This window comes from Schistocerca nitens, chromosome 2 (assembly GCF_023898315.1).
Source record: "Schistocerca nitens isolate TAMUIC-IGC-003100 chromosome 2, iqSchNite1.1, whole genome shotgun sequence".
In the NCBI taxonomy this organism is placed as follows: Eukaryota; Metazoa; Arthropoda; class Insecta; order Orthoptera; family Acrididae; genus Schistocerca; species Schistocerca nitens.
Window position 1 is genome coordinate 795,081,955 of NC_064615.1, and position 27,933 is coordinate 795,109,887.

Here is a 27,933-nt window from a genome sequence, read left to right on the forward strand (position 1 = left end):
TATTACAGAATATGTTGTTAACTGAACAGGTCAAATTACTATTCGTGGATTCAGGTTTTTTGATTTATAGTTTGGTTTCCTAGTATTTTATTATCTCCATTTACGTTCTTTCTATGAGAGCTATTCACACGTATATGATCCTATTTTTTACTGTTGAAATCAGCAATGGTACTGAAGTGCAAACATTCTCTACATTGGTAGCCATTTGTTGTACACACACATGACTTTTTCTAACAACCAGTCGTTGGCTAACTGTTGACATGTGTAAGTTGTAGTATTCAGATTTTGTGTTGTAGACAAAATCACAGAAAAAGTGGAACAATTTTATTGCGTTTGGGGATGAAGCAGTGGGTATCCCACAGATAAAGGAGTGAAACTACCGCTTCAGTGCAAATGCTGCTCATCAGTGAAGCGTGCAATACATTCAGGCAAACCCACAACATCTGCAAATAAGGTTGTTATTGTTCACATAAGGGCACTGGTGATGCAGGATAGACGAATCATGATCAGAAACTTTGCAGACAAAGTTATAATTTGTACCAGATCAATTCATTCCATTTTCATGGAACATTTGGACCTCAGGATGATCTTAGCAAAATATGTGCTAAACTTGCTAACAAATGAGCAGAACTAACTTTGCTGAGAGATCACACAGGAGATGTTGGATACTGTGAACACTAATACCAACATCCTTAACACTGTGATCACTGATGATGAGTCCTGAGTTAATGGGTACAACCCAGAAACAAAGTTCCAGTCATCACAATGAAGCATCCATCATCCTCTAGACCCAAAAAAGCGAGGCAGATCTGCAAACACATGAAAGTCATGGTGGGTGTCTTTTTTTAACTCTAGTGGTATGGGCCATTAGTAATGCAAAAGTAATAATGTCAATGATACGAAGAGGTTCTGCGTCGCCTTTGTGATTTGTCAGCTACCCTATTTCCCTGACCTAGCTCCGAGTGACTTCATGATTTTTCCTGAACTGAAAAAGACTCTGGAAGAGACCAGATTTCAGAACAGGGAAGAATTTGAAGGAGCAGCTTCACACCATACCTGAAGAGACTTTCCAGCGATGATTTCAGCAGTGGCAGCAGTTTGTTTCCTCCCCTCCCATTTAGTGTAGTTGTACTGGATATGTGCAGTGTGGTGCAGATATATTGACATCTACATAGATTTATAACGAAAGGAATTAACTTGAGTTACATTGGACAAGGATTGGGCAGAAAATCGGCTATGGATCTTTAAATGGAACACTTTTGACATTCGCCTTATTGATAAAGAGAAGCAATGGTTAACCTGAGTCTTGATGGCTGCACTAGAGTTCGAGCCAAAATCTCCATGAATGTGAGTTCAGTGCCTTAACGCCATTATACAATTCTATATATTTCTTTTGTAAAAGAAACATTCCATAAAATCACCCTTATTTAGAGATTACATATTTATTAATTATACTTCATCCTCAGAAGTTGTTGTACACATTAATGACTGAGCATAGCCATTCCAGGACAGTCAACAACTTCTCTTAGCGTCTGCTGAAGCAGTAGACTAGAGATTTTCTTGATTTAATCTATCCATCTGCTCAGTGTTGTTGTCCATCTTACGTTCCAAGATTATTATTCTAGATTTTATCCGCTTCTTCTCACAACACAGCAAAAGAAATGGAGATTGTTTTGGTTGGTACGAGAAAACAAGGCACCTTGATTCACTAAGCTGCTCAGTAATGGACACATTAGTTCTTCTTTCGGTTCTTTTTATTTGCAGCATCCTGTACTAGCACCAAAGCTCCAATGCATTAACATTCTACCTAGCTGTATTTGTCTCTGGCCTCGAGGACTTACTTTTCGCAACCATAAAACAAGACAGAAAACACGAGTGTTTCAGCAAGCTGGAACTTTGTGCCATTCGTTATCACTCTGTTCTACCAGATCTTGGTGAGATTTTTCATAGCCACTCGCTCTGACCTGATCTGCTTTCTTGTCTCATCTTTGTAACTTCCTGTATCACAAATGGTTGACACAAGGTAGGCAAAAGAATGCATAACTTTCAGTTCCTTTAAACGAGCTGTGAGCTGGATCTGTGCTCCTCAGTCAGTTATCATCATCGTGGACTTGCTGATGTAGCTGTCTAATCCATATGACAGACTAATGTCCTTTATTTTTTATAGTAGCTCAGCAGTTCGTCTTTGATGCCGGTGAAAAGCACGCTGTCATCGACTTATTGGAGGTTTTTTGAAGTGTTTTCGCCGACTGAGATCTTTTTAGACCAATCACCAAGAGCTGTCCTCACCACATGTTGAGCACAGCTGTTGTACAGCTGGTGTGACAGGGCACAACCTACTCTGACACCCTTAAATACATTGAAAAAATCATATAAGCCACCTCTTGTCTTCACTTCTGTGAAGTGAGTATTGCATAGACATCTGACTAGTGCCATCACATATGGTGGGACACTGAACTCTGTGAGCACCTGTCACAATTTTTCCCAGACAACACAGCTGAAGAATTTCTTATAGTCAAGGAAACCGGTGCAAAAGGGGGAATGTTCACGAGTGCCTTTTCCTTCAACAAAACCTTCTTGTTCTGTGGATTTGTGAGGCTGAATGTACGACTTTGAGCTCTGTTTCAAGATGTAGAGCAAAATTTGTTGCATGGGATATGACAGCAATATTTTAGTAGTTGGAGCAGTTCCTCACTAAATTTGCTTATTCAAGGGAACGAAGAGAAAGTCCGACTAGTATTCTGACATTCCGGTTTCCCATATTCTTTTACACTATGTTTAAAAAACTATTAGCAAGTGGGCACGGAAACTTTACCCTTCCAGGCACACGAACTTCTTTAGTCAAATACTGCTTCGATTATTACACTTAATTATTATTCTCTCTCCCATACACACACACTAATTTGCTTATTCAAGGGAACGAAGAGAAAGTCCGACTAGTATTCTGACATTCCGGTTTCCCATATTCTTTTACACTATGTTTAAAAAACTATTAGCAAGTGGGCACGGAAACTTTACCCTTCCAGGCACACGAACTTCTTTAGTCAAATACTGCTTCGATTATTACACTTAATTATTATTCTCTCTCCCATACACACACACTAAAGACGTTGCACCAGTTACCAGCATAAAAATATTCTCAGGAATTTCACTTCCGTGAGGTAACATTTTTCCTCAAACTGTAAAACCAAAATTAGAAGTAAACATGTAGGATTCTGCAACTTCTGTAATCCTATCTTTCTCAGTTGCGTGTAATATTACGGTATATTGATAATTTCTGCTTTCTGCTCTGTCTGACTACAACTGAATGAAACACAAGTTTCATGCCTTACACGTTTCGCCTTTATTCTCTGCATGGCATCTTCAGTGGCAAATTGCGTCTATGATTTTCTACATATTATGTTTCTGTTCCGTTTTTGGTGCCTTGGAGAAACCCCAAGTGGCAATTATGAGAAGAGGAACGGCACCAAAAATGGAACAGAAACATAATATGTAGAAAATCGTCCACGCAAACTGTCACTGAAGAGGCCTTGCAGATACTAAAGGCGAAATGTGCCAGGCACGAAAATTGTGTTTCATTTAGTTGTAGTCAAAGGTCCAAAAAGCAAAAATTATCAATATACCGTAATGTAGGAGTCTGCTTTATATGGAGTGTTAGACAAGCAATACAAAGTAAATGTTAGACCAAGTTAATGTCTGTGCAGCATACAATACTAATACATTTAAATTTTTCCTGTTCAACGATCAAGGCTAGTCATCGTGCTGGTTTATCTTGATTAGTAATATGAGGTTATTATATCTTTGGTGTTTTGACAGTCTGATCACAGCAAATGTGTGGTTGGTGGTTAGGTTTTTGTGTTTGCCACCCTGGGCTTTTAAGTTTACGGTTGTGGAGGCAGGATAATTCTATTTGTGTTAGTTTCATGTGGATTTGTGTGTAATGTCATAATTCAAACAATGGCTCATGGAAGTGGAGTGTTATCTTCGGATATAAGCAGAAGAAACCCACAAGATGAATATGAGTTGATTCAGCGCATAGGAAGCGGGACATATGGAGATGTTTACAAGGTTCCGTACCCCAAAAATCTTTTTTAGTTTACCAAGTTATTACGGCACGCCTAATAATTAAGTGTGTCTGAATGAAACAAAGTGACCTCTTAGTTTGTGGAGCATGATCGTGATTTTTCCGTTTCTGTGTTGCACTGACAGATTGAGAAAGTTGAAATTGACGTTGTGATGTGAGTACATTGTTTGGCAGGTGTTAAGAGTAGTTAAGAACAGACTTTTCTGTAATTGAGCTGTGCAAACCGTTAAGGATGAGGGAAAATTGATTTACAGACCAAGGAAATGTACGTTCAGTGTGAAGTGAGATGTTTCTGCCCCCAAGTTAAGTAGGAATGAGATATCAGTACGTGAAGTGTAAACATCTGTAAGTAACTGCTATATCGATGTCATAGTCATAAATAGGCTTCATTCAACATTTTGTATTCCTTGTCCAGTTATAAAAAAAGTGAACGATAAATCCATTCTCAAAGGTTTTCTTAGTGAACATAGTACAGTGCCCTTTTAATTTCTCTAAGTGGTTTCATACTACGTTTTCGCCTTGTTCATTCCATACATCTGCTGATTCTCTGCAGCAATTAATGCTCTGATCGTTTCTTTTCTATAGTTACTAGTAGTAGGGCCTATTGTTCAACTTCATTAAGGGTATTGATGGTTATTTGAAATTTAATGGATTTCCCGCTTAACTCTTGTGGTTTAATTTTCTAATGGTTGTAGTACCTTAAATATTACATGTTCTGTCCCTTGTATTCTTTACTTCCACGAGAAGACATCATTTGCTACTTGATGTTCAATTTGTATGCTATGTAGCGTGTGCTCTCCTTTTCTTGGCATCCTAGTTTCAGACTAGGAGAAGTGTGAGGAATTAATTGTTATAGAAATCAGAGGATTTTGAGTCGCTATAGTATCTTATCAGAATAACAAAGTGAGCATGGAACGTGGGTGGGGGATGATGTCGATATGCTGTTTTTGTTTTGGTGCAATATGGCTCCGATAGCAGCTGCTGTGTGGTTCCATATTGAGTTCATGTGTAGTTTCTCTGTTAACATATGTTGTTCTAACTGAGAAACAAAGCATAAAAGAACAAATGATAATTACATTACATACCCTAGTTGTCATTCACTGCTGAATGGTAACTGGCATCTGAGATGGAAGAGTGATATGTCATCTGTGCACTGGACATAATGTATGACCAAGCTTGTGTTCTGATTGGTTGTTCCTATCGTAGCTGTCCCACAAACAATTTAATAGCTGTTAGTTACATTTTTATTCCATCCAGATATAATGTTGTGTGTCCAGCTGCCTATGCAGTGATCAAAGAATACTGACTTCAGTAGTACTGTAGTAGCACTTAGCAAACTCTGTTTTACTCTCTGGCTTTGCTCTTTTGCGACTGTTGCAAGTGTCTGTCACTAGAAAGTGTTCACAGCAGCTTCATATCAAGAGTTCGTGAATACATCTATTGTGAATTGCTAGGGTAATTTAGTTGTGATATGTTAATCTGCCTTGTGTCGGGAACACTAAATTAAGACCAAGAAAAATGGTGTATTCAGTCTGTTTTTGACAAATTATGTAAGAATCGTTCCTGTTTCAGACAAAGCTGTCATTACTGTAAAGCTGCATTCCTAGAGGAATGACTATAGGAGGGAAAGGAAAAATCTAGTGTTTCAAGTGACTTTATTGCTCCCTCATGATTGTGTCTTGATTTATAATGAATAGCAGTATGAGTGATGGACGAATGCAGTCTATTTCTTTGTCTATCCTGAGATAATTATGTCAGCTGTACTGATGTACCTTCAACTCATGGAGTAGTTAATATGTGCTTAGTTTTTGTTTTATTAATAATTCTTTATAAAAGATATAACTTCTGGTCTTCCGTGCATATCATCATAATCATCTGATTATGACATTTCATATTTCAAACACAAACTGATACTTGTTACACCTACAGTTGTAGGCTATGCCATAAGTCATTCTAGAAGTTTGAGAGAAGTCTCATTCCTACACTGAGTACATTCACTTTCAGGTTTTATAAAACAACAGAAGAATCATTTATTGACATTTTGGCAAATTTGATATATATCTGTAGATTGTCTTCTGCTCTGTTTATTTTTTCAGTTCAAACACATTATCAGCACCTTGCATCAATGATTCAGTATTGCCGTTAGATTTTATATACTCATTGAGTACTTTAATGCATGAACTGTAATCAGATGCACAAAGTAAGGACACAGTCAAAGAGTAAGTAATAACTTTCTGTTATAACCAGTCATTCAGCATAACAACCATTTGCAAAACAGGTACACACAGAGTGGCGTCTGTTACATTCCCCAGTAGCATATTTTCTTTCATGACAACACCATCAACTACACAGATCTAAACTAGATGAAGGAAAATCATCAATAACATTCATTAGTAACTGTGGAAGAGTGCTAGTAGTATCCAGACCATCATTTAGGCTAATTATCTCAGTTACATATCTCTACTGACTGTATTAAATTTTCAGCATTAAGGAAGCATTTGATTCTACCTGTTTCCTTTTACCCATGATGTCATCAAGATAGCAGACATCCCTACTTCCAGCATATCCAATTCGGTGACTATAATGCCACCTCATACACAAGCTACAAACCTAAAAATGACACAATATTTTGTTTCAGCCATAAAATGAAACTAACAGGATATCAGCAGGAAGTATGGGGTTTGGGGCAGGGACACACTAAATATACAATTATACGAAAAGCAACTTCAGCCCAAAGCAAATATCATCTGCAGAATCAAACACAATAAATTCTCAACACGTGACATAATGGTACAAAAACTTCAACTGCAGGAATCATACATTTCTCTTGATCTATCTAGCCCAAATGAAGTCTCGGTCCCAAAAAACCCGAACAACCAGGTTTAAAACCAGTACTGCAAATTTCACTTGACCTGTATAGTTAGACAAAGCCATCGACACCTACAACCCAAACTAGTCAGAAATCCTGGCATCGGTTATTTCAGTTGACGTACTTATGTCAAATGCAGTTGATGATGTCAAAAAACACACAAGGAAATCAAAAACCCTAAACCCTCAGATTCACTTGACCAGTTAAAATACACACAAGAAATTAAACCGAAACAAACTGGCCCGCACACACACACACACACACACACACACACACACACACACACACACACACACACACACACACACACACACACACACACAAAGTCCTCAAAGAACAAAACAAGATACTTCCTCAACCAACCACATTCCTCATTGGGTAGATCTCTAAGAGTTTTGACTGCGACGCTACTGCATATACAGGTCTCTGGGACTATGGTCAACTTCATATTTTCAGTATACATGGCACGACACATATTCGGCAATGAAGCCAGAGCCCTCCAAAAACTTTATCGTATCTCCCCCCAGTACGACGAGGAATGAATGACAATTAAATTTCTCCATTGTACCCATTGCTAATAAAAAAGGAAAACACTGTTAATTTTTGGACTGTACATAACACATGATGCTAATCATACCTAACACAAACATAACTGCCTAAACATATGCAACAATAAATCAAAGTAACCCACTAGTGAAGCTGCAAACTCTTCCAACACAACTTCACAGGACAACTGCACAAAATCAAATGACCCCCTACCACACATAACACAAACGACTTCAAACATAACATCCACCGCAAGTGTGTGCCACTAAATACTGCAGCATGCCATCTACAAACACGACCTGACTCAAAAACACCATGCAATAATGATGTCACACTACACAAGACAACACACTTATGTCAGGGTCAAAGTCGATGGTGGAATTGGACACATTGCTTGACCCAAATTTTCTTACTGTAAAAAAAGTATCTAATCATTGTATTGGATACAGTGAACATAATGTAAACCTCCTAAAATATTGTTTTCTCTATTGTATTTGTACCAGCTACTACCATTACAAAATTAAATTCTTTGTTTCGAGGTTGTTATTGTTGTGGTCTTCAGTCCTGAGACTGGTTTGATGCAGCTCTCCATGCTACCCTATCCTGTGCAAGCTTCTTCATCTCCCAGTACTTACTGCAACCTACATCCTTCTGAATCTGCTTAGTGTATTCATCTCTTGGTATCCCTCTATGATTTTTACCCTCCACACTGCCCTCCAATGCTAAATTTGTGATCCCTTGATGCCTCAGAACATGTCCTACCAACCGGTCCCTTCTTCTAGTCAAGTTGTGAAACAAACTCCTCTTCTCCCCAATTCTGTTCAATACCTCCTCATTACTTATGTGATCTACCCATCTAATTTTCAGCATTCTTCTGTAGCACCACATTTCTAAAGCTTCTGTTCTCTTCTTGTCCAAACTATTTATCGTCTATGTTTCACTTCCATACATGGCTACACTCCATACAAGTACTTTCAGAAACGACTTCCTGACACTTAAATCAATACTCAATGTTAACAAATTTCTCTTCTTGAGAAACGCTTTCCTTGCCATTGCCAGTCTACATTTTATATCCTCATATTTTCGACCATCATCAGTTATTTTGCTCCCCAAATAGCAAAACTCATTTACTACTTTTAGCGTCTCATTTCCTAATCTAATTCCCTCAGCATCACCCGACTTAATTCGACTACATTCCACAATCCTCGTTTTGCTTTTGTTAATGTTCATCTTATATCCTCCTTTCAAGACACTGTCCATTCTGTTCAATTGCTCTTCCAAGTCCTTTGCTGTCTCTGACAGAATTACAATGTCATATGCTGTACTTAAATTATATTTCAGTAGGCAGTGCAAACAGAGCTATTTACAGATCCACAAAAATTAATTTTCTTACATTTTTCTCACCGTTCTGGTCCAGTGCTGGACTAAGACTCTCATTCTTGTGCTTTCTCTCGTAGTTTATGGAATACTGATCAAAAATCTGAGATCCCGATTTGAACCACAGTTCAATGAGTGGAGCTGCAGTGATAGCAGAATTGGGCACAGTACTGAAAAAAGTCGATCAATGGGTATAATTGATTTAATTTTCCTCCCGTTTTATATACGGACTTTCTGCATTTGAAGGGATATCTGAATGCCTTAAATAGCTGTAAGGCAGGCTACATGTAGTGTCTCCTCTCCACAATAACTGCTGTTTAAAAGCCCACTAAAATGCAAGTGAACACATTCATAAATTCTGAAAGCTAATAGTGCAAATGAACTGAATTTCCACAATATTCATAAATCAAAGGATGGAATTGTAGTTATGAAATTGATGTTAGTGTGAAACCAATATAACACAAACCGTAAGTTGGAACAACAACCAATAACAACCACACTGAATATATCGGAAATTGCATGAAAAACAGATCATGCCAGGTTCTAAGAAGTGAAATGAAATTTGTGACATGAAATGAATTGTTCAAAATTAACATTTCATGTGTGTTTACAGTAATAATTTATACTCTGAGAAGTAGTTGCTAGTTATCGATATTTTTCTCAGTAATAGGCTTTTGACAGTGTTAACTGAAATAAACTCTCAAATTTGGAAGTTCTGTGGATAAGATACGGGGAACCAAATGTTATCTATGGGCTATACATTAACCAGACTGCAGTTATACATATCAAAAGACATGAGAATGAGGCAGTAGTTGAGAAAGTGGTGAAGCACGGCTGCAGCCTCTCTCTCTCTCTCTCTCTCTCTCTCTCTCTCTCTCTCTCTCTCTCTCTCTTTCTCTCTTTTTACAATCTGTACAAGGAGTAAGTATAAAGAAAACTAAGGACAAATATACAAATGGAATTAAAGTCTGGGCAGAAGAATTAAAACTCTTGGCCAGTGGCGTAGTGATTCTGCAAGAGACAGGGATGTACATGGGACGTAAGTTGAGTAGAATGGACAATATTTTGAAAAGTGGTTATAAAATGGACATCAATAAAGTAAAAGTAAGGATAGTGGAATGCAGTTAAAATGAGGTGAGATGATGCTGCAAAATTAGATTAGGAGGTGAGATATTAAACATGAGATGAGGTCTGCTATTAGGCTACCAAAGTGCTTGACAGTGGCAGAAGTATGGAGGATATAAAAAGTAGACTGGCAATAGCAAGAGAAGCTTTTATGAAGAAGTAGAATATTGTAATACTGGATGTAAATTTGTGTTTTAAGAAAGTTTGTTTTAAAAATACTTGGTGTGCGACATTCAGTGAAAGTGAAATGTACTAACTAGAAAGAAAAGACATTTGAAATGTGGTGTTACAGAAGAATGCTGAAGATTAGGTGGTTAGATCTGAAAACAATGGACATGTACAAAATAGTTAATAAAAAGCTTTATTACACAATTTGACTAAAAGTAAGATTGGGTTGGTAGGACATATCCTGAGGCGCCGAGGAATGTAGAAAATCTGAAGTGGCAGACCGAGACTCGAATGTAGTAAGCAGGTTGAAATGCTGTAGGTTGCAGTACTTAAGCAGAGTTGTGAAGGCCTGCACATGATAGATAGAACTGCATCAAAACAGTTTTTCGACTGAAAATTACCACTGAGTACTACATCTGTTAATTGTCTTGATGGTGTAAGAGGCAAATAACAACTCTGTTTTAGGTAGGGATGGAAATTTGGTTGTATTGTAACCTGAGGACAAAATGCAGTTGAGTTTAAGCAAGAGTTTTGCATCAAGAAATGTGGAAAGTGGTTTTCAGGTGTTGGGTAGCATCTAGGTTTATTTTTTCAGCCGTTGAGTAGCATCTAGGTTTATTTATTTTCCAAATTATACCCTTGTGGACTGTGATTTCGTAAGAGCTGGATGTGCAGTTGGAAGGAGGAAGACAGCCCCAGACCACAGGTTTGGCTTGAGAAAGGAATGGGAAGGAAACGGGCCATATCTTTTTCAAAGAAACCGTCCTAGCATTTGCCTTCAACAAAAACCATAATCTGGATGGCTTGACAGGGATTCCAACAACTACCTTTTAAATGAAGCCTCTAAACTGTATGTGTGTTCACATATAATGATTCAACATTGTGTGTTGTGGAATAGTGAGGCTAGAAGAGCAAGGTCTAGACCAGCAGGAGAGAATGTTGATAGCAAACTATATCAGTCAGTAAAAATAATACTCAATTAGCAAATTTTGACTATAGATTAAACTTCACTTTTCAGAATTGTTCTCTTGTTAGTTACCAGTAACTTCAGATTTATCTCTCTATCCTTCTCATTCACGAGAACAAACTCTGCTGAATTCCCAAAGCAGCAGTGTTCAAAACACCATTGGGCCATCAACATGAAGGTTTTTTTTGAAAAGGACATGGTCGAAGTCCTTTCCCATTCTTTTTTATCCAAGCATAATGACAGTATCGTCAATGTGACATTAAACCTTAATATTCTTCTCTCCCACTACTTTCTTGCAAATCTGGCCTGGGCAACATTGTACCCCCCCCCCCTCCTTCCTGCTCCCACTGTCCACCTTTGATGGTTTCTAATGCTATTTGTGATAAATTATGTCATTTGCTTTGCTGGCATTGGTTTTACAACCTTCATATGGATGAAGAATCGTTGCACAACAGTATGAAGAGAGAGGCCCTACACTTTTCTGTGTTACTTCATTATACATGCCCTTTCATAATCCAGAAAAGAATGTATCCTATACTCAGTCAGCTGCCAATTCACCCTCTTTTCTTCCTCTTCAGCACAATGTAAAGAAAGTTGCAGGATACGTGGTTGACCTGTGTCGCTGATTCACATTTGAGCTTCCGCCCCAGTTTTGCAAATCTAAATCAGGACAGTAGTATACCTTTTCTCCATGCTCGGCATAGAACTGTGGCGATGACAGAGTCTACATTCAAGCATGAAATTTTTGTAAAGTTCAGACAAGTGTCATCTTCGGGAGTTGACATCTTTTCGAACTTGGCAGGGTGGTAGTCACAAGAGACATTATCATTTGATCCTTGCCTGTCAAGAGTCGTTTCTATTGCTAAGTTTAAATTGGTTTACAAACTGCAGCTAGACAAATGCTGGGTCTGGATAATGCTTTCCTCCAACTATCCAGAACATTAACGTGTTGTAATAACAGGTACACATGCTCTATAAATTCTTTATGTGACATTATTTTCACATTTAGCTGTAACTGTTTTTGTTGTACCATTACTATTTTAGTTTCTGTGCCATTTTCAAGCCTCTGTGTACAAAGATAAACATAGTATCAGAATAACAGTGAGTACAACAAATTTGCAGTCTGTCAATATTCATATATTTTCAAGATGTAATGTATTATGGCACAAAAATAGATTAAAAATAATAACATTTTTGTAGAGCTGTGTCTTTTATGATGGTAATAGGGTCAATGGGTGTTGTCAGTGTCAGGAGTAGATTTATGTTCCGCACTTGGAGGCTTAAATTAATCAACGGGTAACAGGGATAAGAATGTAAGACATATACATCAGAGAATAACAGGTCAACAATACATTATTGATCATGATTCTTCCTTACATGTAGTGTAATCGTGAATGGACCATTGTACCACAACTGGTGTTTACGTGGTTAAAAGTGTGTACTTATAATACATTAGAGTAAATGCCTAAAACAATTTAAGAATTCCATTTAGTGCACATCTATGCCATTACATTCATAATACTAGCAGCATTAAGGAATGTTTGAAGGTACTGCATAGATTGGAGTAGGATAGATTAATGGATGTTCTGGAAGAAAGTGAGTTTCATAGTGCCTTCGAAGAGCAGCTGAAAACTATATACAGTAAAGAAATAGACCTCTGATTTAAGAGATTCGTAAATTGTTTTGGAAATTGTTGAACAGGAATGATTTCTGATTGTTTTTAAGATTCTGTTTTGTTCCATTCTGTAGTACAGTCACTTTCATTTCTAGTTATTTATTCATGCTTGATGTGGATGCTTTGTACTAAATTTAATTTTGTGTTTAATTGTATTTTTTAATTGTGATGATATGTTTGTTATAAATTTTTTAAGGGGCCCTTTACAGATCTGCATGAATGTGTCATCACTGAGAAGTAGGAAAAAAGAAAAGAAAGAAAGCTTGTGCAGTGTAGTGGTTATGAACATCCTGTGACAACACAGATATAAAAAGTCACAAGTTGATTAGTGAGATTTACTCATGTATTTACAAACCTTAGTTTCAAGTGACATGATGTCCAAATAAGTGTTTTAGTTTTTCATCGCTATTCTTCTTGATTGTTAATTAGTTTTATTGTATGAAGGCTATTACATAGAATGCATTAGCCACACAGTTTGTACAAATATTGAGATCATGTATTTAAGTGTATTATTTGCTTATGTAAAATGTAAAGTGACCTACTTGTTGTGGTTTATACGGTGTATAGCAGGAACTGCGCTAGATTTTGTGAATCAAATTGTTTTTTACTTTGTTACTGAATAGACAGAACAACACTGACTTTTGTGACCAGTGTCTAACATAATCATTTAAACTAAAAGAACAGGCTGAAGTAATCCTTTTTTAGATGTAGCTCTTCTTATTTTCCATGCTTGCTAAGAAGATTGGAGAGAGTTTCATTAGTTTTGTTTACCCGACCATGCTTCACCACTTTATGTGCTGTCGTTAGTGGGTTTTTATTTGGTGTCTTTCTCATATGAGACCATCAGTGTATATTGGTAGTTTTAAATCTACCATGCATTCTGCAGCTTTTCATGTTATTTTATTTTTATGCTGTGCCTTTGCATCTCTTGTTTATGGTACATTGAAACACTTAAGTCCTTTGCTGTTACCATTTTTAGCTGTTGCATGATCATTTGACGTATTGTATCAACAAAACACAAGATTTCTGCTACCTTGCATCACACAATGTGTATATAACAGATAATAGCAAAAGGACAAAAGCAAAAGGAATACATTCTTCAACACATAATAAACAAGGAAGCAAGGCCACAGCATATGACAAGCTGTTGAATGCGTGATAGATATAAAACTACCAACATGCAGCACTGATGCCGTCATGTGAGAAAGAAAATAAATAAAAACTCACTTATGATAGTACATAAATAGATGAAACACGTTTGGGTAAAAGAAAATTAATAATATGGGTTCTTGCATATGACAGAATTTCCAAGAGGACAGGCTGAACTGCAATGTTAATTGCCAAAAACTAGTCACCAAGTTGCTGTTGGGATATCTGGGCATCAGAAAACTCTGAAATCTGTGGGTAGCCACATATATACCCACTCACTCTACTCGCAGTTGCCTAGTGATAATTTAGAGCCAACAAAATTTTTGAACACTCTTGAAGTATTTGCAGCAACAGTTTGTGTCTCAGTTTAATGACAATGTCAAAGAGATATTTTTTATCAGTAAATTTTATACAATTATAGTTAATATTGTTTTTTTTTTTTAATTTATGGTTCCTTTTATTTTTTCCAGGCAAAGAGAATATCTACAAACGAACTTGCTGCCATCAAAGTGATAAAGCTGGAACCTGGTAAGATTACTCTTTATTGGCACTTGCTTCATTAAAATTAAAAGCATGAAACCAAGTTAAGTAAGGCAATCCGAGACTCGTTTGATTGTTGAAAGTGAATGGGTCAATGAAGATGTCAAAGAAAATCCACAGGGAAAATGAAGAACGTAATTTGTGATGGAAAAATTATTAAATGAGTAAATGGTTTCATGAGCCTAGGAAGTAGATTAACCGAGAAAGGAAACATCAAGCAAGAAATTTTGTAGAGAGTAAAATATTGTTCGAAATTTTATTTTTATGTATCGGACATGATTAGAAATGGAAAAATACCAGCCAAAGGCAAGATCATGATGTATAAGTCATACTATGTGTCAGTTTTGACCTACGGCTCAGAATGTTGGACTTGGACAAAGGTAGACCTGAGTAGAATACAAGAAATGGAGATGAGCATTCTGCTGGGTAAGACGAGAAGGGTCAGGATAAAGAATGAAACAATATAAAATATCTTGCAGATCTATCAAGCCCCTAAAAGGAACTATAGATAATAATAGGCTTAAATGGTTTAGCCACATTAAAGGTACGGGATGAGACGGACTTCTGAGAAGAGGCCTAGAATGGAGAGAATCTGGATGAAGACCAATTGGAAGACCATGAACAAGATGGAGAGACCAGGTGAAGGATGATGTGAACCGAAGAGGGCTGCAATAGGGGGAGATGCTATGTGATAGACTGTGTGTGAAAAGAAAAGGTTGGAATAGGCTTTGTGAATGACCTGCATAAGAAGGAAATGTTTCAGGAAGAAGAAGAGAAGTAAGGCAGTGGGAAGCTTTTGCTGGAAAACAAATAATGGAAGGAATATAGGTAATCCCTCACTGTACAGTTAAAGACTTGAATGGTCAATCCAAGCTGACTACATTGCACTGGCACTACAACTTGACTGGGGTGAGAGATTGCTTCAGGTGGAGTGTGGTGATGTGGTAATGCAGTTGAGCTGCAGTGATCTTACAATTGGGGCATTCTGTGGAACAATAACTTGACTAAAATATACTGAGATCGAGATACAGTACTTCAAACTTTTTAGATAGTTTTCTTATTCATTTCAAACTCTCGTACATGACTAAATTTCAGTCAGATATAAACAAAATATTGTGGTTTCAGAATATATGACAGAATAGTGTAATATGTAAGAATTACTGACTGATTTGGATTTCAATTGCCTATAGATTATTGTTCCAGAGAACGCCTCAATTTCAATTCTGTGTATTTTAAGGTGTCTTTTAAGCACTGGCAAACTATGGTTTTGATTTAAGGTTTTCTGGGTGTGGGCAAAAGGGGAGGGGCGGTTAGTTATACCTCCAGCAAACATCGGCATTGGCAAATGTGGCCTCAGTGTTTACTGTCCCCAGACGATGAGGTTTAGGAACTGCTTTCTTTAATTGTAAACCTATGATTAGGGACAGGCTTATTTTGTGAAAATAATAACTTGAAACTGGTAATTTTTAGCAAAATAATGAGAAATTGGCATTTTTTATGAAATTTCTCTGTTTGGCATTTTACCCTATAAAAATGTTATAAATCTGAGGACAGCAGTTTACTAATGTTTGTAACTATAGTTATTGAATGTTGAAATTGGAATTTGACTTCATTCTTTCTCAAGGCTGAGGCTCTTGTGTACTCTAAAAAAATGATTGTTTGTTCCCCGTGTAATGAACTATAATATGATGTCAAACGTAAATACTCCAGTTCTGATGAATGCCATTCCTATAACAGTTTTGATCACTGACTTAACATTTCTCAACCCTTCTGCACAACAAATTGTACAAAAAATGAAGCATTTTGTAGAAATATTTAATGTGGTGCATCAACTGAACTGCATACTTTTGTAGTATACAAGTATAAGTAAGACAATCAACCAAAGTACAGGGTATGTGATGTCATGCCATCACATATAATGGAAGAATATTTAAATCATGCTGCATGAGTAATACAGTTAAATCACTTCTTATAGAATTGCCTTCACAACCATTTTGTCTAGGAGACAAATAATGCATGTTGTGTGAGCTCTGAGATCATACTTGGATCTTTCCAGTGACTAGCAGAGAAAATTGAGAAGAGCAGCCTAGCTCACAGAGTTTCATTGTGGGTCACATTTGGCAACATTAGCCCAGAACAGATTTTGTCTCCCTGGTTCTAATTTGAGTGGAAGGACTGGACCAAAGACTTTGAAGTTCTGTGACAAGCTAGGCTGTGATTCCCTGGATTTTAGTCATAGTTTCAGAACTGTAGTCTCTCTCTAAATGTGTAAATGGATCAGGTGTGGACTACATATCAGAACTCAAAGACTACTACCCAGTAGACTGACTGTGTGGGAAGTACGCAAGGGCTTTTTAGGTTAGGCAACTTTCCGTCCAGTCCAGGTAACAATAGCTATAGGACACCCAGAAGTGTTGGTATAAGATCCAGATAAAATACCCGGTGTAGGTGAGAATATTAAAATCTTAGTGATTAAGTGCCAAAGCAATTGCAACAAATTGTCAGAGTTTGAAGCATTCATAAAAGGCTGTGGAGTTCACATTATGCTAGTTACAGAAAACTGGCTATAACTTGAAAGTGATAGCAGTGAGATATTTTGTGAAAAATGTAAATGTGTATTGGAAGGATAGGCTAATGGTAAATGAAGTTAGTGTATTTGTCACAGTGGATGAGGAACTTACATCCACCGAGATAAAAATTGATATTGCATGTGAGATGGTCCGTGCAAGCATGAGCATAAGTTACAATCAGATCCTTTTATCATTCACAAGACTCACCTCCCAATGTAACTGAAACATTGCTAAATGCGTTCTCTGATAGCTACGTAGAACAAAAGCACACTGATGATGGAAAGAAGTGAGGTTTGATACTACTGTCACACCTGTCCTCTTTGAGGATGTCCACGTAGAAACTAGCATCAATGACCTTGAGGCAGTTGTACCAACAGTGATTACCAAAGTACAAAGGACAGCTAAAACAAGTAGGAGAATTTATACTCTCAGCAAACTAGATCAAGAGGCAGTAGTATCTTGACAAGGAACTCAAAAACAAAATATAGGGCTGTGCATAAGGAGATGCCAAATGACACACATTTGGTTGTCAAGAGGGCAAACATTCAGCAACAGCTGAAGTGGAATATTATCAAAGGCTCTCTCTTAAAACCCAAAGAAATTCTGCTCATATACCATCCCCTTTATGACAGCTTTAACTCTGCTTGGGACACTTGCAGTGAGGTGTGTTAATGTCTGTGGAGGAATGGCAGTCTATTCTTCCTCAAGACTGGAAACTGGAGAATGTAGTGGTATTGGACTCTGGAATCTGAAGCAATGCCAAAACTCTTAACTAACCCCATAGGTATACCATTAGGTCCATGTCGGGACCGTAGGCAGACCAATCCATTTCAGGAGTATTGTCCACAAACCATTGCCTCACAGTTTGTACTGTAGACAGGGTACATCATCATGCTCATACAACCGATCATCATCTGTGAAATGTTCCTCTGCTATATGCAGTATGCAATGATGTAAAATGTGTTCATATCCTTCCACATGTAGTGCTTTCTTAAGCTTAGTAAGGAGACCATACCCTAACTGGGAAAAATGCCTCCATACCATAACACTACCTTCTCTGTACTTCACTGTTGACACTAAATGTGATGGCAGGTAACGTTTTCCAGGGACATGCCAAACCACAAGGTTTAGCATGAGACAACACTCCATTTCCAGTTATCTGTTGTCCAATGGCATTGCTCTTAACATCACTTCAAGCATAGCTTAGTGTTGACTACAGAAATGTGTGGCTTACAAGGAACTGCTCAGTCATTGTATCCCGTTCTTGTTGACTCCCTATGTACAGTCATCGTGGTAGCTGGACTGCTGGTAGTATCTTGGAGCTCATAGTGATTCCTTCTTCTGGTTTCATGTAATTTTCTTACAGCCATCCTCCACAATGCTCAATGGTCCCTGTTCATCAATATGTGAGGTCTTCATAGTTTTGGTTTAGTTGTGGTTGTTCCTTTACATTTCTGCTTCAGAATCAAATCACCAAGAATCAACTTGAGAAGCTTTGGAAGGGTAAAAATGCCCCTTGATGGATTTGTTACTTAGATGACATCCAATTACTAGTCCACGTTCGAAATCACTGAGCTCTCCTAATCAACCCACTCTGTTGTTACTGCTTCTCTATTCACAACGCAATATTCCCCACCTCCTTTTATACTGGCGGGTGTGCTTCTTATGACATCTAGTGGTCAATTCTCACTACATAGAGCTGTATGGATACTTTTGATCAGTTAGTGTATTAAAGACCATTAGAGGTATCAAAGTTATTGTCCAGACACTCATAGATGGGACCAGGACCGAAATTGAGTGTAACAGAGAAAAAGTAGATACACTGAACCTGGTTTTCATATGTTTCTTTACACATGAAAGTCAAAGGGTATTGTCCCAATTTAATTCTTGCACCACTGCAAAGATAAGTGATACAGATATTTATGTCTGTGGTGTTGAGAAACAGCTCAAATTGTTAAAAAGCGCCAGTAATCTACCATAGACCCCTTGAACAAAAATCTGTACCCAGTAGTCGGAAGAAAGCACAGCCCTTGAACAAAAATCTGTACCCAGTAGTTGGAAGAAAGCACAGGTCCACTAGTCTACAAGAGGGATAGGAGAAGCAATCCACGGAATTGTTGAAACATAATGACCTCCTCTATGCCATCCAGTATGGATTCTGAAAACATTCATCACATGAAACATAACTTGTACTTAACTCACATGAAAGCCATGGATCAAGGCAGTCACATAACTGCAGTATTTCTCAGTTTCCTAAAAGCATTTGCCTCAGTACCACATCTAAGCTTAATATAAAAAATATGATAGTTGTGGTATTAAACAAAATTCATGACTAGACTGAGGATTTTTTTTTGTAGGGGATATCCAGCATGTTATCTGGAATGGAGAGTCATTGTCAGATGTAGATGTAACTCTTGGTGTGGCCCAGGGAAGTGTGTTGAGACCCTTGCTGTTCATGTTGTATGTTAATGACCTTTCAGACAATATTGTTAGTAGGTTCAGACTTCTCATTGATGATGCACTTCTCCATAAAGAAGCAGTGCCTGAAAAAAAAAGAAATAAAAAAAATTAAAAAAATGCACAAATATTGTTTAAATGTTAAAAGAAAGTAGTCTCGTAAGACTACATTCTCAACATATCACAATTGGAATTGGTCAACGCATAAAAATACTTGAGTGTAACAGATTGTAGGGATATGAAATGGAACGACCACATAGGCTCAGTCATTGGTAAAGCAGGTGGCAGGCTTCAGTTTGTGGCTGGAATGTTAGGGAAATGCAGTAAACCTACAAAGGAGATTATGTACAAATGACTTGTGTGACCTGTCCTAGAATATTGTTCAACTGACTGGGGGACCTGTACCAAATAGGACTAACAGGGGATATTGAACATATTAAGAGAAGGACAGCAGGAATGTTCACTGGCTTGTTTGGCCCATGGGAGAGTGTCAGAGATATGCAGAAGAAACTGAATTGTTGGACCCTTGAAGATAGATGCAAACTGTTCTAAGAAATCCTACTTGTGGAGTTTCAAGAACTGGCTTTAAATGATATTACTAGGAATATACAAGGTGTTTCAAAAAGAATAATCTAATTAAAAAAAATTATAACTATTATGTTATTTGAGATATGTGCATGAACAACATATTGTTGGAAAGGTCAAACTCTTGAGTTTTATATGATTCCTGTTAGTTAGCAGCAGAGTGCACCCACTTCAGTTCTAGTAAAAACGGTGTTGGGACAACAGAAAGCATTGTGTTCTATTATTTGCTCAGTGTGGGTCAGTAATAACTGTTCAGCCTGACCTTCATACTAGGTATGATGTGGATCCTCCTACAGCACAGAGCATTAGACGATGGCATGAACAATTCCAAGAAACAGGTTGTTTGTGTAAAGGCAAATCACCCAGCCGTCCCCGAGTGTCTGACACAGATGTCGAACATATCTGCCATAGTTTCAAAACGAGTCCACAGAAATCCATTCTCCATGCAGCTGAACAGCTCAACATTCCCCGAAGTACATCTGGCATGTGTTGCATCGACATTTACACATGAAACCATACAAAATTCAGCTACTGTAAGCTCTTCATGGAGGTGATGAACAACAATGTATGGAGTCCTGTAATTTCATTCTTGGCAAGATCGAGGATGGCAGTTTTCTTCCACACTTAGTGTTTAGTGATGAGGCAACATTCCATTGAATTGTAAAGGTGAACCATTGTAATGTGAGAATATGGGGTATGGAGCAACCACCTGAAGCTGTACAACGTGAGAGGACTCTCCAAAATGTATTGTGTTTTGTGCGTTTCACGGGAAAAGGTGTATGGTCCATTTCTCTTTGCCGAGAACATTGTCACAGGAAGCACATTTCTTGATATGCTTGAGAACTTTTGTTTCCCACAGTTGGTGACCAATTCGAATGACATCATTTACCAACAGGATGGGGCACTGCCACACTGTCATCTGGAAGTGTGGGAATTTTTAAATCAAAGGATTACTGAACGATGGATGTCATTCAGCCTTACATTACTGGCCTCCAAGGTCACCGGACTTGACTGTATGTGATTATTTCTTTTGGGGGGGTTTATAAAAGACCCTATTTATGTGCCTCCGTTACCAGTAACAATGAATGAACTGACACATCGCATAACAGCAGCTGTGGAAGCTGGAAAATGAGACATGCTCGCTGCAGTGTGGGAACTTCTTGTATCGCATTGACATATGCTATGCATCCCAAGGGGGGGCTTATTGAACATCTATGAAAAGGTATGAAGAAAACTTTTTGAGTTTTCCATTCATCAGAAAACAAAATTCATTGTATATGTTTATTGGCTTGAGTAATAAAGACGTGTCAAATTGGATGATTCTTTTTGATACACCCTGCACTACAATTCCCTCTGTATTGCTCCCATAGGGACTGTGAGGACAAGATTAGTTTAACATGGTCACCGATCCATGTGAGAGACTATTCACAGCCCTTGGTTCTTGTTTCAACCATGGAAAGATAATGATGAACTCTTATTAACACTGACATGTCAACAAGGCCTTTAAGTGTACCTGAAATGGCAAGTCACAGTCATTAGGGTATTCTAAACAGGTACAAATTCTTTAGCAATGTAGAGGGAAAACAACTTTCCATGTCAGCAGTAAATGCGGCCGTTGTCAAATGCGACTTGTTGTGCTGAAGGTAAATATTGAATACTGACAGCTGTTTCCGCACAATAGTGAAGTGTTGATGTATTGGTAGCATAATGTTTCTGAAAAGAACTTTGAAGTTATGGTAATGTTTTCTTTTGAATGTTAGTAGTAGCTGAAGTTCTAGTTAAATTGAAAAGAACCTGGAAAGGACAGAAGAGAGATCACATTAACTTCGAGAAACTGAAAGACAAAGGGAATTGTCAAAACTTAGAGAATACATATTGTGAAATCATGATGCAAGGACAGGAAATGGAATGCACAGAAGGAAGATGGGATCATTTTAAAAATGGGATCAAAAAGGCAGCTACGGAAATGCTTGGAGTCAAGGAGAGGAAAAAAGTAAAGAAAGAATTGGTAACACCAGATATGATAACCAAGATGGATGACCACAGGAAATGGAAAACTGTAAACAGAGAAGAAGGGAAGCACAACTACAGGAGGCTAAATAATGAATTAAGATGGGAAACAGTAAAAGCAAAGGAGAAATGGCTGACAGAAAAGTGTGACAAGATAGAGAAATTAGAGAAAGAAGGAAACTATGATTTGATGTACAAAGAAGCAATGGATTTGCCAGTCAGAGAAAAAGAGAAACAACAATGGACTAAAGGAAGTAGAGGCAGCAGATGGTAAAATGATGAGTGAACCCCAAGAAATAACGAGAAGATTGGAAGAATGTATTAAATGGCTACATGCTTCCCAAGTGAAGGAGAGCTTGGGGTAGAAGAAGAAGATAAAGCTGCAGATGATGACAGAAGAAACTCAATACTAACTAGTGAGATTGAAGAATCTATGAAGGAGATGAAAAATGGAAAGGCAATGGGAATTGATGAGATTCCTGTGGAACTGTTGAAGCCATTGGAGAAAGAAGCGAAAAGGGAGTTGATTGAATTGTGTAATCAAATATACATGACAGGAAAATGGCTAAAGGACTTTACAGAAAGTATCTTAATACCTATAGAAAAGAAAAAGAACTGCAAAATGTGTGAGGAACATAGATCAGTGAGCCTGATATCGCATGCAGCCAAAGTCTTGCTGAGGACGCTCAACAGAAGGCTATGTGGAAAGTTGAATTGCATAATAGGAGATGATCAATTTGGCTTCAGGTGAGGAGTGGGAAGTAGAGATGCCATTGGGTACTGAGAGTGATAGGGGAGATGTACATGGAGAAGGAAAGGAAGGTGTATGTTAAGTTCATTGATCTTGAGAAGGCTTTTGACTGTGTACGATGGGACAAACTGATGGAAAACATATGGAAACGTGGGGTTGACTGGAGGGTTAGACGGCTAATTAGAAATTTATATTTGAACCAGAGAGCAAGAGTAAGAATAGGAGGTGTGATGAGTGAAGAAATTGAACTGGGAAGAGGTGTAAGACAAGGTTGTTATTTATTACCAACACTGTTCAATTATTAATGAAAGTTTTGATGGAAGGGGAGGAGTTTGTATAAGGGTCGGAGAGTGGAGTGTATAAGATTTGCAGATGACAGGGTTGTGCTGGCAGAGAGTGCAAGAGAGGTGGAACAAATGTTAGATGATCTAAACACAAAATTAGAAGAATATGAATATTGAAGATTAACAAGAATAAAACGAAAAGCATGGTAACTGGAGAAAGGGAGGAAAATGCTGTATGAAAATAGAGTGAGAGGAAATAGAGCAAGTGAATAACTTAAGTTACTTTGGAAGTGCAATAGTGGATGATACGTATTGCTCAACAGAAATGAGGAAAAGAATTGCAACGGCAAAAGAATGTTTCAAGAGGAAACAGAAATTACTTTGTGGACCGCTAAACAAAGATCTGATGAAAAGACTTACCAAATGTTACATCTGGAGCATTGCGCTGTATGGTGCGGAGATCTGGACATTGAGGAAGGAAGATGAAAGAAGATTGGAGGCACTAGATATATGGATACGGAGAAGAATGGAAAAAGGGAAATTGGAAGACTGAGTAAGGAATGAAGAAATATTAAGAAGAGTTGGAGAAGAAAGAAACATGCTTGAAAGTCACCAGAAAGAGAAAACGGAACTGGATTGGACATTGTTTGAGGAGGGACTGTTTATTAAAAGATGGAATAGAAAAAAAATGGCTCTGAGCACTATGGGACTTAACAGCTATGGTCATCAGTCCCCTAGAACTTAGAACTACTTAAACCTAACTAACCTAAGGACAACACACAACACCCAGTCATCACGAGGCAGAGAAAATCCCTGACCTCGCCGGGAATCGAACCCGGGACCCCGTGCTCGGGAAGCGAGAACGCTACCGCGAGACCACGAGCTGCGGACATGGAATAGAAGGAGTGGTGGAGGGAAAAAGGGGGAAGAGGAAACAGAAGGTATCAGATACTGGACAATATCAAAGGAGACAGATATTCAGAAATGAAAAGACTGGCTATGGACAGACAGAAGTAGAAGAGGCTTAACCTATGACAAGACATGTCGTAAGGCAGAATACCTACTACTACTACTACTACTACTACTACTACTTTTGAAAAACTTTTCAATGGTGTGTAGTTGCTGAAATACATTTCCTTTAATTGATTTGATTTAATGGGTTCAATGTGTAGGTCTTTTTTTTCAACACTTTAAATAAATGTAACGTTGGCTATCAATAAATACAGAGTAATAGACAGTTATACTTTCATTTTTAGCATAACACTGAAAAACAACTAAACAAGGCAAAAATGATACTTCAAAAATAATATAAAATGATATTTTCCTGTCATTACCTAGGATGGAATTTTTATTGTGTGTTTTACATTTTTTTCATGTTTCCTGCTTTAATATTTACATCCATGATATCTTCCTAAATCTTGCTGTTGGTCTTTCTTTCACTTTTTCATATTTGTTTAATGAAGTAGCAGATACCAGTACTGCAGTTTTCTTCGGTGTATATTGATATTTGATTGCTGCTAATGTTAACGTCAAAGATTTCTGGTCATAGCCATTTGCTTTCATTCTTTACCTCTAAAATCAATCAATGTAATAATTTGATTGTCTGAGTATCTATTTTGTGTTCCTGCATAATTTGATGGTAACTTGGTCTCTGATCATCTCAGTTTTTACCTATTTTTGTCTTTTATAAGTCATATCAGTATACAGAAAAATATTTAGAACAGAGTTATGGTCATAGTAATTGATGTATATACACTATGGCATTCAATGCTGAGCACTCATGGCTCCTAGTAGTGTGTAATGTATTGAGTGTAATAACGAGCATGGATTCCTTTTTTTCTATTTTCAGGTGATGATTTTGGCATCATTCAGCAGGAAATATTGATGATGAAAGACTGTCGCCATCCAAATATTATAGCATATTATGGCAGCTACTTGCGCAGGGACAAGTTGTGGATTTGTATGGAATATTGCGGTGGTGGATCTCTTCAAGATATTTATCACAGTAAGTCATTATCATATTTTGGTTCTAAATCTTGTTGCTGTTACAAGTTTGGTAGGTACCCTGCTTGAATTTTCATGACTTGATATTACAGGTATGAGACAGTTCTCATCAGTTCTTGAAAATAATTTTGTTTTTTATGTTACACTTCTCCTTTCTGATTTTATGAGGAGCTGCCATTCTTTTTTTCCTCTTGTATTTTAAGACCTTCTCATTTCTTTCCTTTACTGTGTATATCCACTTTCCTGTCATTTTCATTTACTAAGTATATTTTTTTACTCACTACTCAGCCCTCGGTTCCATAGAGTACCACACCCCGTCGAAAAGATGTAAATAATGTCTTTCAGGTCTTGAAGTTCATAAATTTGCTCACTGAGAGACTTGTCTTATAAAACACACTTGGCAAGGGCTATATACTTTCCAAATACTTTCTAATTTTTTTATTAAACTTGCTGTCTTTCCAAAGTAAGTATTGGCATTTTTAATTAATTTAGTTTTGAATCTTAGAAGGAGAGGTCAAAAATTTTGTGCATGTACATTATAGTAAGAAGATTCTAAGATTAAGTTTTTAGGTGACTTGAGAGTGTAAGGGTGCAAAATATAGTACACAGGGCTACCACCTCTGGCACAAATAAATGGTCCTAATCAGACTGGGCAAAAAGTTGAACTCAGCTTGGAGGACAGATATGGGTATATCTTTTCGTGCTGCTTCAACTCTGTACACCAGAATTCATCAAGCATAGTGGCTGGTAAATCGTAGTATGCCAGCCTCTTGGCAACCTGTGACCAGAAGTTTTCGGTAACAATCTGGAGAAGTTGCTAGTGAGGCCAGCAGTTGAACATTCATTGGTATTGAGATAGGTCAAGACAACATAGAAACATGCAGTATTGTATTACTTTGTTGAAAAATAACACACAGAGACCTTGAAGATAGGGCACAGTGACGCCTTAACACTAGAAATGTAATGGCTTCTGTCCAAATCACCTGCTATTTGAACCAGAGGTGATTATGTTGTATACTCAGTGGTCTATATGGCAGTGATTAAAGCAGTCTTGTGTTCATTCTTCTCTGAGCCACACCTGGATGTGTCCATTGTGATACTGTAGGCAGAACTGAGACTAGTCTGAAAAGACAACATGGGGCTTCTCCTGTGTTCAGTGTTTTTGTTGGGCCACCACTGTTAGTGCACCTATCACTGCTATTGTGCAAGGGAACCTGGAAGAGTGACTGCTATGCTGACAGCCTGTTGTGCTCCAGAAGTTGTTGGACTGCTTGTCTTGCTGAAAACAAACCCATTTTCTTACTCAAGGGACGTTAGTCTGCTGTACAATCCTGCTTGGCTGAATGAGCAATTACATCTACATAAAAACTCCGCAAGCCACTGTATGGTGTGCTGTGGAGGGTACCCTGTACCACTACTAGTCCCTTCCTTTCCTGCTCCACTTGCGAAGAGAGCGAGGGAAAAATGTGTGTCTTTATGCCTCTGTATGAACTGTATTTCTTGTATCTTATCTTCGTGGTACTTATGCACAATGTATGTTGGCAGCAGTAGAATCGTTTGCCAGTGATCTTCAAGTGCTGGTTCTCTAAATTTTCTCAATACTGCTTCTCGAAAAGAATGTCGCCTTCCCTCCAGGGATTCCCATTTGAGATCCAAAGCATCACCATAACAGTTCCATGTAGTTTAAGCCTGTGGTAACAAATCTAGCAGCCCACCTCCAAATTGCTTTGATATCTTTTTTTTAGTCTGTCCTGTTACGGATCCCAAACACTTCCCCCTGCAGGTCTGGGGATTAGAATAGGCCCGAGGTATTCCTTTGTCATAAGAGGCCCCACCATGGGAGGAACGGCAGGCTAAGGATGGCAGCGAACCTTATAGCATTTCTAACAAGTTAGGGGAGGTGGAGGGCTTGTCCAAAATGCGCTCTGGGTTAGTCATGATAAAAAGAGCATCCTCTGCCCGGTCACGGGCTTTACTCACTTGTAACAAGTTGGGGGTTGTTTCTGTTACCATCACGCCACATAGGAGCTTAAATATGGTCCAGGGTATTATATTCCACAGGGACTTTCTTTTGCAGTCTGATGACAAGCTGCATGTAAATTTAGAGTGGGCGAGGTGTTCATTTCGTGCGGCGCGTCCATCAGGGTCCAAGGGATAATCAGGTTGCCACCGGTGCGTTCATCTTGGCCTTTGAGGGTGACACCTAACCTGAGAAGCTCAATGTGATGGTCTACTGCTGTGATGTAAAGCCATATATCCCTCCCCCAATGCGGTGGTTTAAGTGCTGGAAGTTCGGCCATATATCTTCCCGCTGTACTTCCAGCATCACATGTTGAGATTGTGGACATCCATCACATTCCAATAATCCATGTGCCCCGCCTCCCATCTGTGTCAACTGCGAAGAGCATCATTCACGTTGCCCGCCAGACTGCAAGAATTTACAGAAAGAGAGGAAAATCATGGAATAAAAGACCCTGGACCGACTGACCTACTCTGAGGCTAAGTGAAAATATGAGCTGTGGCTATGACCTCATATGCTGCCGCTACGAGAACAGTTGTAGCCCCATCAGTTCCACGAATTCCAGTCGGCTCTCAGAGCCAGAAGGCTACACCTACCCTCTTGATGGTTGGGGGCATTCCCCCCTGTTGCTCCCATACCACCTACCTTGGGAGCACTGTCCCCCCAACCATCGGGGTCACCAGTCGCCACTTCCCATCCGGAGAAGCGTAAGTCTTCTTTGGCTCCTCTCGGCAGGGAGGGATCCCTTGGGT

At 38.3% G+C, this 27,933-nt stretch overlaps 1 protein-coding gene across 11 annotated transcripts in view; it reads left to right on the plus strand.

Moving 5' to 3' along the window:
* Positions 1 to 3,830: 3,830 nt before the first annotated feature.
* Positions 3,831 to 27,933, plus strand: part of LOC126237049 (mitogen-activated protein kinase kinase kinase kinase 5) — a 312,327-nt gene continuing 288,224 nt past the window's right edge. For all 11 annotated transcript variants that reach the window (XM_049946813.1, XM_049946817.1, XM_049946814.1 and 8 more), the window contains exons 1-3: positions 3,831 to 4,068; positions 14,431 to 14,488; positions 25,007 to 25,162. In XM_049946813.1, coding sequence (XP_049802770.1) covers positions 3,958 to 4,068; positions 14,431 to 14,488; positions 25,007 to 25,162 — 325 coding nt within the window. In that variant the 5' untranslated portion in view covers positions 3,831 to 3,957. The remainder of the gene's footprint in view (positions 4,069 to 14,430; positions 14,489 to 25,006; positions 25,163 to 27,933) is intronic.